Source organism: Myotis myotis, unplaced genomic scaffold, assembly GCF_014108235.1.
Source record: "Myotis myotis isolate mMyoMyo1 unplaced genomic scaffold, mMyoMyo1.p scaffold_m19_p_17, whole genome shotgun sequence".
NCBI classification, from domain to species: Eukaryota; Metazoa; Chordata; class Mammalia; order Chiroptera; family Vespertilionidae; genus Myotis; species Myotis myotis.
In genome coordinates, this window is record NW_023416321.1 from 12,799,200 (window position 1) to 12,813,457 (window position 14,258).

A 14,258-nucleotide genomic window follows, 5' to 3' on the forward strand; every position below is an offset into this window, starting at 1 on the left:
GGAGAGAGGAAAGGTGACTCCCTGGCCCAGTGCAGAGGAGGCTAGACAAACGGACTTAGCACAGACGTTGGTTGAGCCCATGGATTCTAGACCAGGGGTCCTCAAACTTTTTAAATAGGGGGCCAGTTCACTGTCCCTCAGACCGTTGGAGGGCCGGACTATAGTTTAAAAAAAGAACCATGAACAAATTCCTATGCACACTGCACATATCTTATTTTGAAGTAAAAAAACAAAACGGGAACAAATACAATATTTGTATTTGCATGTGGCCCGCAGGCCGTAGTTTGAGGACCCCTGTTCTAGACAAAGGATTCTAACCCAAATACACAAAATATAAGTTATTTATTTGGTCACAGAATCTGGGGTCTGACTCTGAACAGAGCTGACAGCAGGGAAAGGAGGCAGGGCAGCAGCAGGGGTCTAGTCGTTGCCTGGCCTCCTGTCACCACTGATGGTACCAGGAAGGTACAGAGTGACGGCCAAGGGCTGAGCTCTGCGGTAACCACCTGTGACCTCCGATCTGCGCTAGGGTCTATGCAAGGACAGCAGGCCACACTTGTTCTCCGGGTCACCACCCGGCCTTTGGTCTCTGTCAGGGCAGGCAGCTGGCACAGGCCAAGTCCAGGTGGGGGTCATCTCCTCCATCTGTGGAGAGGAGAGGGGACAGATGGGGAGTGACCGCAGGAAAGGGAGGCTGCCATGTAATCCCAGGAGCCCGCCACGGAGGACCTGTGGTCCCCTCAGCCATCCAGAGCCTGGCTACCATCTCAGCCTCATTCAGGCTGGGCATCCGCCGCCTGCCTCACCAGGGCCTCAGACCAGGCCCGGTCCCTCGGGTGCCCAGCAAGCTGTCCAGTGACAGTGATGGTCCTTCACAAGCACACGAAGCTTCTGGTTCCAAGGTGTGCTCACCGCCTACCTTTGATCTTCCTGTCTGCTCAAGTTTGATAACCCCCAAGAGACAGGTCAGCCAAGCTCTCAAGACTGCACATTGAAGGGAGAACCAGGATTTGAGCTAGGTCTGAAGACTCCCAAGTCCAGTGCTCACAAAGAACTATTGCCTCGTGCTGGGGGGGCTCTGGACGGCCCCCACCCCCCACCCCCCTACGCCCTCCACAGAGCATCCTCGGAACAGTCAGGGTCTCCCATAATCCCTGCAATGCCCCGTCCCGGGAACCTGGCAAACCCTCCAAATTCTACACCAGAAGGGAAAGTCACAGAGTGACAGCAAAGCCAGCACACCCATCACCACTTCCCCCAACTCACATCCGGAGGCATTTGTCCTTCCCACCACTTGCCACTCTCTGGCCATCTGGACTCCAGTCGACAGCATATACCTAAACCAAGGAGGAGGAAGGAAAGCCAGTGAGGAGGGTGGAGGAGGAGGGCCAGGCTTCCGTTCCACACCCACAGGGTGGGCTGTACCTCATCCGCATGGCCTGGCAGGTCTGTGGCCAGCTTCTGGGCCTTCACGTCCCACACCTTCAATGTGCTGTCACTGCTGCCACTGACCAGGAGCCGGCTGTCGGCTGACCACGCAATCTGGTACACGGCAGCCACATGGCCACGCAGGGAAGCCAGGTACCTGGGCCAAGGGAAGAAGATGATGATGGAGATTAGATCACCAAGTACGTCTGAAGGGTCCTGGATGCCCACAGCCATAGTTTTCAACCTTGGCGGCATGTTAGAATTAACTGGGAACTTTTACAAAGTCCCACTGCCTGGCCCCACCCCAGGCCAATTTAATCATTACTGCCCATTATGTGTTTTTAAAACTTCTCCAAATGAGCTGCTTCTAAGGTGCCTCTTGCCAGGCCTCCATACCCACTCGACTTTGCATGCCTTAGAATCCAATGCCGCCATCTGCTTAGCCCATCTGCCTGACACCCCCTCAATATGACAGTTGCTTGCTGACAGGTGGCATGGAGTGAAACTGGGCCAGGCCCACCTGGAACTTTCAGACTAACTGTGTCTATTGGGACAAGTTACTAGGCATCTCTGAAACTCAGTTTCCTACCTTAAAAAGGCACCGAATGGCCTATTTCAAAGGGTTGCTGTGTAAAAATACACAACTGACACACAGGTGGTTTCTTGGCTCCTTCCTGCCCATGCCCTTGCCTCTCCTCCAAACTAATTAACCCCAAGGGCACTGTGCCTCATTACACGGTGCTTCTCAGACTTAGGGACAAGCAGAATCACTTGGTGGCCTTATTAAAATGCAGATGCTGTGGCGATCATCAATAAATCAACAAACAAGTGTGGTGAGGATGTGGAGAAAAGGGAATTCTCATGCACTGTTGGTGGGAATGTAAATTGGTTCAGCCTCTACAGAAAACAGTATGAAGGTTCTTCAAACAACTACAAATAAAACTGCCATATGACCCAGTATTTCTACTTCTGGGTTTTTATCCCAAGAAATCCAAAACACTAATTCTAAAAGATATATGCATCTCCATGCTCACTGCAGCATTATTTACAATAGCCAAGATATGGAAACAACTTAAACATCCATTGATAGAAAACAGGTTAGAAAATGGGATACATACACACACACACACGGTGGAATATTACTCAGCCATAAAAAAGAATGGAATCTTGACATTTGCGACAACATGGATGGACCCAGAGGGTATTATGCTAAGTGAAATAAGTCAGAGAGAGACAAATACCATATGATTTCACTTATATGTGGGATCTAAAAAACAAAATAAATGAACAAACAAAACAAACTCAGATAGAGAACAAACTGATTTACAAAACAGTCATGGGGATGTAAAGTACATTAACGGGAACATAGTCAATAATATTGTAATAACCACGTATGGTGCCAGGTGGGTACGAGACGTACTGGGTGGTTACCTCGTAAGGTATCTAAATGTCTAATCACAGTGCTGTACACCTGAAATGAATCTCATACTGTATGCCAAATATAATTGGAAAATTAATTTAAAATTCTGATCGATAAGATCCCGAGATTCTGAATTTCTATCAAATTCCCAGATGTTACTGCTGCCACTAGTCTCTGGACCACACTTTGAGAAAGGCCAGTGTAAAGATCATTTCTCTCCTTAGATGTGGGATGAACTAGCGTTTTCAGTGCCTACTTAACACCGCTGCTAAATATACCATCTCATTCAAACCTTGTAACAAGGCTGACGGGTCAGGTGTCTTCTTATTAAAGAGGAGGAAACAGAGGCTCAGGAAATCCAGACACTCGACACACAACCAGCCAGGGGCAGAACCAGGTCCTTCGGAGCAACGGTGGCCTTCTCCCTCCCACATCTCCACTCACTTGCCCGTCCTGCCGTCCCACAGCTTGATGGACTTGTCGAAGGAGGCGCTGGCGACCACGCGGGAGTCAGGGGAGAAGAGCACCTGGTTGATGAGGGCCTGGTGTCCCGTCATCCGTGCGAGGGGCTTCTTGTCCTCTGCTGGGGACCACAGGAATAAGGTGAAGTCGTCTGAGCCAGACACCAGCCTCTCTGGGCCCTGGCCCTGGGGGAGGCAGAAAGACAGTGGTAAACACGGTCTCAGACAGGAGACTGCGACCTCGGCAACAAACACGCTACTGATTATTCAACACCAGCACGGCGGCCGGGACCCAGAGCAGTGAGGCTGGGGCCAGCTGCCAACTCATAGGAGAGACTTCCCCCAAACCCCAGAAAGAACTTTATGAACATAGGACAATTTCTAAGATATGTAATTCCATGAAAAAGCCAGGTACAGAGTGGTGTGTTAAAAAAGGGGAAGAAATGCCCTAGCTGGTTTGGCTCAGTGGATAGAGCGTCGCCCTGTGGACTAAAGGGTCCTGGGTTCGATTTCAGCCAAGGGTACATGCCCGGGTTGCGGGCTTGACCCCCAGTAGGGGGCGTGTAGGAGGCAGCTGATCAATGATTCCCTCTCATCATTGATGTTTCTATCTTTCTCCCTCTCTGAAATCAATAAAAAACATTTTTATTTTTTAAAAAAAGGGGGGAAGAATTAAGCGTTTGTGCTGTTTAATGATGGGGACATGTTCTGAGAAATGTGTCTTTAGGCAATCTTGCCATTGCTTGAACTTCACAGGGTGCACTGACACAGACCTAGATGGTATAGCCTACCACACACCTAGGCTATAGGGTGCAGCCTATTGCTGCCAGGCAAGGCGCCTGTACCGCAAGCGTGTCAAACTCGCGGCCCACCCACAATGAATATTTTTGCGGCCCAGGCAATATAACGGTAAGAAACCTTTTAATAAAAATTTTTACAATATCCTGTTATACATAATTATTAACGAACTGCAATGTTTGCTAATGACTGATTAGCCTTACGTGCAGGCGCACCATTTCCCTCCACTGATACTAGCAGCAAATATTTTAGCAGCCGACGGCCACGTCATTAGTTTTGTACTGACTTATCTGGTGTGCGCAACAGGAAATATTTTGCTTTCGGAGAACAAGAAAAATAGGTTTATTTGTGTTACGCTTATCAACTTGTGCAGTTATTCGGTGTCTGGTAAGTTAATGTTCAAGAAAAAACATTAATTTTTTAGTAAAATGTTCTATTATTTTATGTTAACAATTACTTGTTTATTTCAGCCCTTTGTATTTAACATGTCTCTATCGAAATAATCCTATATTTCTATGAAAATTGAAGCTTTGTTTTTCTGCAGCCCACATAAGCCTTGTTTATTTGGCCCGTGTTAGCCTTTGAGTTTGACATGCTTGCTGTATAGCATGTTACTGTACAAAACGCGAGATTAACTCAAGCACAAGAGAAAATGATGCAATCAAGAGACAAGGTAAACATGAGACAGACGAATGCGGCTGCTGCTGGAACATGGCCCAATTTACAGCAACTTTTTCTTCTAAGTATAAAGAATACACTCTAAGAACCATGATACAGTAAATACGTAAACTAGTAACAGCTGTTTATTATCACTATCAAGTACTATGTACTGTCCACACTGTACATGCTGTACTTCTATACGACCGGCAGCGCAATAGGTTTGCTTACACCAGCATCACCACAAACACACGAGCAACGCACGGCGAGAGGACGTGGGGACAGTGACATCACTAGGCGACAGTTTTTCAGCTTCACTATAATGTTTTGGGACCACCATCGCACATGTTATGGGACCATCGCAATGTGGTCTGTTGTTGACAGAAACGTCCTTATGCAGCACGTACTGTATACAGTGTACGTATGTATATACATGCACGTGTGTATACATGAAGTCTGGAAGGAGAAACGAGATTCTGGTGGCACTGCATGCTTCTAAAAGGCACGGATGAATGTGCAACAGAGATGAGAGATTTTTCACTATCTGTCTTTTTGTGTTCTTTGAACTTGTGGCCATGTGAATGTGTTACTTAAACTAAACAAAATAAAAAAGAGAGGCATCTTGGGAATGCAATGAATAGAGAAACAAATGAAACGAAACAAAACAAAGTGATCCCTAGCACATGAAGACCTCAGAAGTATAAACTAGGATTTTCAAGAACAACGTTCCAGAAAAAGTACTTTCTGAGGTGGGGCTAGAGGCAGAGGGGCCGAGCGTCTGCAGAGCGCTGCAGGGGCCAAGACAGACGAGCACAGAGGTGCACGTGCCAGCGGCTGGCACATACTCACCCGCACAAGGTTATACCGGCTCAGGGCCCTCTCCTTTAACTCCTGCACTGTGTCCATGTACCGGAGGGGAGAGAAGGTAAGGCGTAAGGCTGATTAGAAAATCCAACATAAACAGCAAACACCCCCCGCCTAGGTTCAACTCTCACACAGTAAGCTAGAGAACTGGCTCTTTACCAAGCAGCTCTCTCCCCTCCTTCTCCCGCTCACTCACAGGACCCCTGGAGGTCTTGGGGGTTAATCGATGCCTCAGCTGGCTCAAACGCCCCTGTGCGCAGGGCATAGTCCGTGCTGAGGGCCATGGTATTCACCCAGTGGCCGTGGCCTTGCAGAGTCCGGCAGAGCACACCCTAGGGGAGAAGGAGACAGGTCAGGCGCACATACCACTCTCTACCCTCGGGAAACTGCACCTCCAGATTAGTCCCAAGAGACTCAAAGTCAGGACCCTCATTCACTGTGATCTTCATCAAACCACCCTTATGGCCTCAAGTCTCTCATTTGTAAAACGAGAGCACTAGCCCAGATCAATGTTTCTGAAAATATGTTTCATGGAAGGAAGTTAGTATGTCAGTGTGAAAAGGCTCTGGTCAAGTAAGGTTGGAATAAGGCAGGCTCAATAGGCTTCTCACCGCAGGAATTTCCAGAGCCTGCCTACGCTAGCGGACACTGGAACCTCCCTTATAGCGCAGCACCAACCACAGGACCCCGTGTTCCCCAAGGGTCTCCTCGACCTGGCTCTCAGAACATGTCAGGAGACACTGGTCCATGTCCCCCCGGCACTGGCTTCCCGCGGCCCGAGATTCAGGGCCCGGACTGGCTTCCGAACCCTCCCAGCTCTTACGTCGTGAGCCCTCCAGACTTTGATGGTGCGGTCCTGCGAGGCAGAGTAGAGAAGCCCGTCTCCTCCCCACCGAAGGCAGGTGACCGACTGGGTGTGCCCGGTGAGGATGCGCTCACAGCGGCCCGAGGTCGTGTCCCAGACCCGCACGCTGCCGTCCTTGGAGCTGCTGGCCACGTAGCGGCACTCGGGGTTCCTGGGAGGGAAGGGAGATGACCTCACTTCTGACCTGGCAACGCCGGCCTTCCCATGGCGCCTCCCCATTCCCAATTCACGGGTCAGGGCAATGTCTGCACAGCTATTCGACCCCAAGATTCAGCGGCACCTGCAGGCGGCTCTCAGGCCCTGTGATGAACAGCCCTCTCTGCGTCAAGTGTGCAGGGGGAGAGCTTTGAGGCCCTTGTTCCTCATTACCCCAGCCCTGTCAGTATCACTTACACATGGAGGGGCTCCCAGCTCAGGCCCGTGATCCACTTGCTATGGCCGGCGAGGGTCCTGCCCACCTGCTTCCCTGTGTTTGGGTCCCACAGGAGAATCTGAAAGACAGAAGCTCACATAATAAGCCTCCCTAAGGTTCCCCTGCCCCACCCACCCACCTCCCTGAAGACCCAGAACCCGACTGTGACCCATCTCCAGGAAGGCAGCCCCTGAGTCCCTGGCTAGTTACCCGGACCACCATCTACCTGGCCATTCTTGCAGCCTGAGGCCAGCTTCTTGCCGTCAGGGGACCAGGATATGCTGAGGACCCAGTGTCTGTGTCCTGAGAAAGAAGGGAAGGGAGAAAGAAGGGACATCTGTTCTTATCCCCAGTTCCTAGCAATGCCTGGCACATAGCAGGAACTCCTAAACTAGTTGCTGAATAAGTGAACGATCGAACAAAAGGAGAGATAAGGTTTCCTAGGCAGCAGGAAAATACACCCCAAGTGCCAGAACCATGCGTCTTGCTGCACAGATAACACTGCCACTTTCCAATAATTCCTTACATGACACATGGTATAAAGTGTTTTCATACGTGTCATCCCTTGAAATTGTCACAATAGCACTAAGGTATGAGGCAAAGCAAGAATGATCACCCCCCTTTTCCAGAAGAGAAAACAGAAGCTTAAAAAGGGCGTACGCTCTCCACACACACAAGGTCTTTGCCCAGCCAGTAAGTGGTCCCCAGACTAGCATCATCAGCACCACTTAGGTCAGTGGTTCTGAACCTTCTGGCCCTTTAAATACAGTTCCTCATGTTGTGACCCAACCATAAAATTATTTTCGTTGCATAACTGTAATGTTGCTACTGTTATGAATCGTCATGTAAATATCTGATATGCAGGATGGTCTTAGGCGACCCCTGTGAAAGGGTCGTTCGACCGCCAAAGGGGTCGCGACCTACAGGTTGAGAACCCCTAACTTAGGTGATTCTGATGAGCATTTAACTTTGAGAACCGCTATGGCAGAGGCTGGATTTAAGCCAGGTCCTCCTTGCTACTAGCCCGTCAGCCCCTTCCCACAACCCCTCACTTATTCTTTGGTCTAGCCCAGTGGTCGGCAAACTCATTAGTCAACAGAGCCAAATATCAGCAATACAACAATTGAAATTTCTTTCGAGAGCCACATTTTTTAAACTTAAACTATATAGGTAGGTACATTGTTATTAACTTCATTAGGGTACTCCTAAGGCTTAGGAAGAGCCACCCTCAAGGGGCCAAAGAGCTGCATGTGGCTCTCGTGCCGCAGTTTGCCGACCACGGATCTAGTCTGCTTGTTTTTACGAGGCTGGCTAGGCTCACGGGTGCAGCCTCCGCTCAGAACAGGTCATCACTAAATGGACATGAAGGAGCTGGAGTCTGCCTCCTCCGGAATTAAAGAGCTGGAGCGGGTCACCCGCCCCCGTCAGACCCCTAAACGGCCAACTGCATACTGACCCTGGCACGTGAAATGCGGTGTCTCGGTGCTGAGGTCCCAGAAGCGCACAGTGGTGTCTCCGGAGCCGCTGGCCAGGTACCTGGAGAAGAGAGAGGCAGCCTGACCTCTGCAGTGGGGCCCAGGGGCAGGGCCCACCCCGAAGCACTGCCCATTTCTGCTGCCCGTGCAACTGTCTTCTGGGACTAGAGTCTGGGACTGGGCTTTTCTCTCCCGTGAAAAGGAGAAACTGCCCCCCTGGGAGGAGACCCCAACAGGTCATTTCGCTTCTCTTCCCTCCTAAAAGGAAGGGCCACAGCTATAACCGGATTTAAAGCTTCTCACTGTCCTCGCAGGACCGTGAGTCGCAAAGAAACCCAGTTCCACAGATGATGAAGAATGAACCCAGAAAGGTTAAGGGACCTACCCAGGTCACGCAGCTAGAAGGGGCAGAGCTGAGCGTGCAGCTCAAAGCTCCTGAGATCAAGTCCAGGAAGGCCCCTCCCAAGGCAGGTGTCCTTGGTCTTTGTGGACCAAACCTCCCTTGGGAACCCTACTTGGAACCTGAGCCCAGAGCTTGGGTCTATGATAGGCCGCCTGAGACCACACTGATCATCACTTGGGGGTACCCTCCTCACCCCACCCAGACGCTGCACCCCAACACGCCCCTCCATAACTCGGCAGCTGTCCTTACTTTCCGGTGGGGCTGAAGGCCACAGAAATGACCGCCTCGCTGTGGCCCTCCAAGGAGCTGGTGCAGCGGGTCACAGCGCGGACCTTGAAGATAGCCTGTGGCTGGTAAATGATGTCGAGGACCTTCTCCGTCTCCACCGCTTGGGACTCCAGCGTCCTCCCCAGTGAGGACACGATCTCAGCATCGTGGACATAGAAAGCCAGTGGCAGGGGATCCTCCTGGAGGGCAAGGCAGAGGGCAACGCTCCTATCAAATGCGGGCAGCGGCCCCCTGCACCAGGGAGGCTCCTCACGGAGCTGTGGGAGGTGACACTTCCTTCTTTCCAGCCACCCTGCTAGAGTTAGGCCCCTATCGTCCCCCACTGCGTTAGACCTTCTTAATCCTTGAAGAACTACTGTGTGAGGCTTACACAACACTTTAAAATCCTTTATCTGCATCCCACAACAACTCTGGGAGGCAGGCATTCATATTCCCACTTGAAAGATGGAAAAGAAAAAAAACCCTGAGGCTCCGAGCAACTACGGAATTAGCCCAACATCCTATTGCTAGTGACTAATTCGGAGTCTTTGGTGTTCTTTAAGGAGCACACTCAGTGCAGGATTAGTATACACCATCCTGCAGTGCTTTCCAAACCACCCACCTCGCTGTATAATGTGTAAGAAGCATCCAAAAAGCTGCTGGGAAATGCAGGCTCTGCTTCACCCCCGAGTCAGGTGTAGTAAGTCTGGGGTGGGGTCCAAATCCTGCATTTTTAAGCTCCTCCCACCCCAACGGAGGGCAACACTTTGAAAACACTGGCTTGGACGGTAAAGGAGCACGGGCTTCGAGTTTGACACCTTTGGAGTCCAATTCCAAACTACCATGGACCACGTAGCATCGTGCGAATCACAATGCCTCCGGGCTACCCTGTAAAACGGGGAGCATTAATGAGGGGCTGTGGCGATGCGCCCGATGCCTTCCAGTCTCTCACCGCAAGTGGACCGCGAAGGTCTGGTCGGCCTGTAGTCGCTCTCACGCCCATGTATCTTTCTGACCCTCCCCCGGGTGGGTGGCACCCCATGGACTCGCGCCGGGGTGCATCACCCACTGTGGGCGAGGGGTGGGGGCCCCTGAGCCCCCGATCTTAGGTCTTTTGATCCCCAGCGGGCGCGCCCCGGGAGGCGCCGCCTACCGCTCACCTGGGCCAGCAGCGCGTTGCAGATGAGCTGCAGTTTGTCCGGGGTGATGTCCACGGGCACGTCGAACGGGGAGCCCAGCAGCTGCCCGCCCTCATCCTGGAACTGCACTAGCAGCCGCTGCACGTCGCGCGCCGCCGCCTCGTCCTGCGCCAACAAGCGCAGCGGGCGTCAGCCACGCGCCGGGGAGGGCAGGGTCCCCCCCACTCCCGCTTCCCTCCCGCCTCGCGGACCCCGGGCACCTGCGCCCGCCGCGCGCCCCCGCCCCCATCCACGCACACCCACCGCCACTGCCGCCGCCATCCTGCGTCCCCACGTGGAGGAGACAGACGCGGGAGGGACGGAGCGCCGCCCTGTGGGCGGGTGGTGCCGCAGCTCGCGACATCGCCCTCTGGTGTTGCGGAGGGGAAGTGTCACGCCGCGCCAGGCCTCGTACCCATGACCTCCCTTGGACAGCTCGCTGCCGCCCCACTCAGTCCCGCCCAGTGCCTTGCAGAATGTAGACTTGTCTCCATAACAGGGATACCTGCCCCACTTTACAGATGGGGAAATCGAGGCTCTGAGCGGTTGATTTTCCCAAAGGTCCCAGAGAGAGAAAATGACAGAAGATTGAATAGGCTCCAGGCAGCAAGCAGCCCTGTAGGCGATGACTTACAAAGCCAGAGACTGCTGGGTTCAGGGCAGAAATTATTGTTCTTTTCTTTTTTATTTGAAAACGTGACTTTTATGGTATTTTTATTATACACGTCTATTTAGAAAAATTAGAATATATGGATAAGAAAAAGAATGAAATAAAAATCGCTATAACTTTACACACTCAGAAATAAATCACTCTTTAAAAACATTTAAGTTTATTGGGATGATATTGGCTAATAAGATCACATAAGTTTCAAAGGTACAGTATTAGAATACATCATCTGTATATTTCATTGTGTGCTCATCACCCAAAGTTTAGTCTCCTTCTGTCACCATCTATTTGACCTCCTTCACCTTCTTCAACCTCCTCCTACGCCCTTTCCCTTATTATTATTTTTTAAATTGATCAGATCAATTAATAACTGATGAGTACAAAAGCAGAAAATGTCTACAGTTCTCATTACTGTAAAGCAATAACAATAATAATGCCAATGATAGCAATTGTTCTAAGTGCTTTACACATATAACCCCTAATCCTCCCAACAACCCTTTTCTGCCCGTGTTATAGATGAGGAACTGAAGCAGAGAACGAAGAACATGAGCACTCTTACCAGAAGCCCGGGACTTTCCTTGCCAGCTCTCCTCTCCTGGCCCCACACACCCAGGCAGTCTCACGCTCTGTCAGTTCTGCCGGGTTAACCTGTCTGGAATCTATTCTCTCCCTCTCCACTGCCACACTCTGCTCTGAGTCACATGGTTTCCTACACCTCTTCACTTGCCTCCCTGGTTCCACTCTTGCCTCCTCCCATGCATTCTCCACACTGCGACCAGAGTGATGACTTTAAATAAAAAATCTGGTCTGTTTCTCTCCCCTTAAAACCCTGTAGTGGCTCATATTACACGCAGGGAAAAAATTCAAACTCCTTAGAATGGTCTTATTATAAAACTCCTGATTCAGCCTTACTTATCACTCCAGCCATTCCTCTCTCTTTAAGATCAAATCCTCCTGAGTTCTTAGTTCTTCCAAGGCATGACCCTTCCGGTATCAGTGCTTCTGCACATGCAGTTTTCTCTGCCTGGAACTGCTATGAACTGAATTGTACACCTCCCCCGCCCCCTCCTCCCGCCCCCGCCCCAGATTCAAATGCTAAAGCCCCGACCCCCAAGTAACTGTATTTGGAGATAGGGCCTATAAGGAGGTAATAAAGGTTAAGGGAGGTCAAAAGGATGGGACCCTGACCCCAGAGGACTGGTGTCCATTTAAGAAGAGGAAGAGACACAGGAGCTCTCTCTGCCCTCACACAGAGAAGACTGGGTAAAGACACAGTGAGAGTGCGCTGCCTACAAGCCAGGAGGAGAAGTCTCGTCAGAAACCAGCCCTGATGGCACCTTGATCTTAGACTTTTAGCCTCCAGAATTGTGAGAAAATAAATGTCTGACGTTTAAGCCACCCGGTCTGTGATATTTTGTCATGGCAGCTACCACTAATTATATTATATTAGTGATGGAATCAAAAAGTATAAGCTTCCAGTTATAACATAAGTAAGTCATGGGGATATAATATACAGCATGGTGACTACAGTTAATAATGCTGTATTGTATATCTGAACATTGCTTAAAAAGTAAATATTAAGAGTTCTCATCACACAAAATAATTATTTAACTATGTGTTGTGACAGATGTTAACTACATACAAACATTGAATCATTATGTTATTCACCTTAAATATAAAGTTGTATGTCAATTTTACCTCAATAAAATATAACCTTTGTAATTTTCCGTTATAATCTTTCATTTCATTCTTCTCCTTTTTAAAATTTTTTTTATTGATTTCAGAGAGGAAGGGAGGAGGAAAAAGAGATAGAAACATCAATGATGAGAGAGAATCAATCGGCTGCCTCCTGCACACCCTGTGGATCGAGCCCACAACCTGGACATATGCCCTTGACTGGAATCAAACCCAGGACCCTTCAGTCCACAGGCTGACGCTCTATCCACTAAGCCAAACCAGCTAGGGCTCATTTTTCTCTTAATAACACACACACAAAATTATCTACTAACAAAAATTAGAGCATTACTAAGAATAATCTGTCTATATGTTAGTCTTAAAATATAAATTCATATTTTCTATTTTAAAATAAAAACCATTTCAGAACATGTTTAATACATCAGGTTATCTTTTATAATATAAAAGTTTCTAATATAAAAGTTTCTCATTCTTCAGGTCTTGCCTTAAATATTCATTCATTCATTCATTCATTCATTTATTCAACAGGTATATTAAGCCCTTACTCTCTTCCAGGCATTGTTCTAGGAGCTCTCCATATATTAACTCCTTTAATCATTTACTCAGGGAAGTCTTTTTTAAAAAGAGGTCATCACTGAAACCGGTTTGGCTCAGTGGATAGAGCGATGGCCTGCGGACTGAAAGGTCCCAGGTTCGATTCCGGTCAAGGGCATGTACCTGGGTTGCGGGCATATCCCCAGTGGGAGGTGTGCAGGAGGCAGCTGATTGATGTTTCTCTCTCATCGATGTTTCTAACTCTCTATCTCTCTCCCTTCCTCTCTGTAAAAAATCAATAAAATATATTTAAAAAAAAGAGGTCATATTTTTCTATTATATGTTTTCAAAACATCCCAATATTCCTCATATTTAAAATTGCAGATTTATGGAATTATTTTACCATTTATTCAACAAATATTATTGAGCACTTACTACACACCACACACTATTATAGGCACTTGGAATGTGCAAGTGAACAAAATAGACATAAATCCTGTCCTCATGAGTGTTCTCTGTTTTCGTGATCCTTTACAGTTCTTGGCCTATAGTAGATGCTTAAGAAGTGCTTGTGGAATAAATTACTGAATCAGGATTTGAATCTGGGATTCATCGGACCTTAAGTCACAGAACTGCAGTTCTCTGCCAATGGCAGGATCCTTTGTCATATTACTTCATGGAACAGAGAACTTGCCCCACAAAGGGACCCAGGGTTTGGGACACCATAAGCTCAGGGAATTCATCCATCCATCCATTTATTTATTTATTTAGTCAGTAAACATACATTAGACAATCATGCATCACGGCTGGAACGTGTCCAAGGTCATAGCTGTGTGTTGAAGGTCACAGGGCCAGGAGCAGAATCTAGTGTGGGAAACCCACTTAAGCCTTTTCTTCAATGTCTTTCTCAGCCAGGGTCTGGTAAGTTTGAAGATACACAGGGAGGGGGGCACATTAGTGGTAAGTGAAGCGAAGCATCAGCATGAAGACACCATTCGTTCATCTATTTATTCAGGAAACACGCACTGGACATTGACTCTGCCTGGCCCTGCACCAGGGGCCCTCCAAGAGGGAGCTCACAGCCCAGGCTTGGAGACACTGAAAGGCCAGAGTTCTGAGTCCAAGTGGGGACAA

General features: G+C 49.1%; 1 protein-coding gene across 2 annotated transcripts; it reads right to left on the minus strand.

Annotated features, from left to right (window-relative positions):
- Positions 1-323: 323 nt before the first annotated feature.
- NLE1 (notchless homolog 1) lies at positions 324-10,535 on the minus strand. 2 transcript variants are annotated; one of them, XM_036341933.1, is made up of 13 exons: positions 10,493-10,535; positions 10,211-10,354; positions 9,033-9,250; positions 8,362-8,441; positions 7,132-7,208; positions 6,887-6,984; positions 6,452-6,644; positions 5,825-5,960; positions 5,614-5,660; positions 3,293-3,495; positions 1,426-1,585; positions 1,267-1,337; positions 324-645 (listed from the first exon to the last, which is right to left on the minus strand). In XM_036341933.1, the coding sequence occupies exons 1-13, from the start codon at positions 10,508-10,510 to the stop codon at positions 633-635; spliced, it is 1,458 nt and encodes a 485-aa protein (XP_036197826.1). In that variant the 5' UTR covers positions 10,511-10,535; the 3' UTR covers positions 324-632. The 2 variants fall into 2 exon arrangements, with proteins under 2 accessions (XP_036197826.1, XP_036197827.1); XM_036341934.1 differs by lacking the exons at positions 7,132-7,208; positions 8,362-8,441; positions 9,033-9,250; positions 10,211-10,354; positions 10,493-10,535 and adding an exon at positions 7,079-7,098.
- Between the last annotated feature and the right edge of the window lie 3,723 nt (positions 10,536-14,258).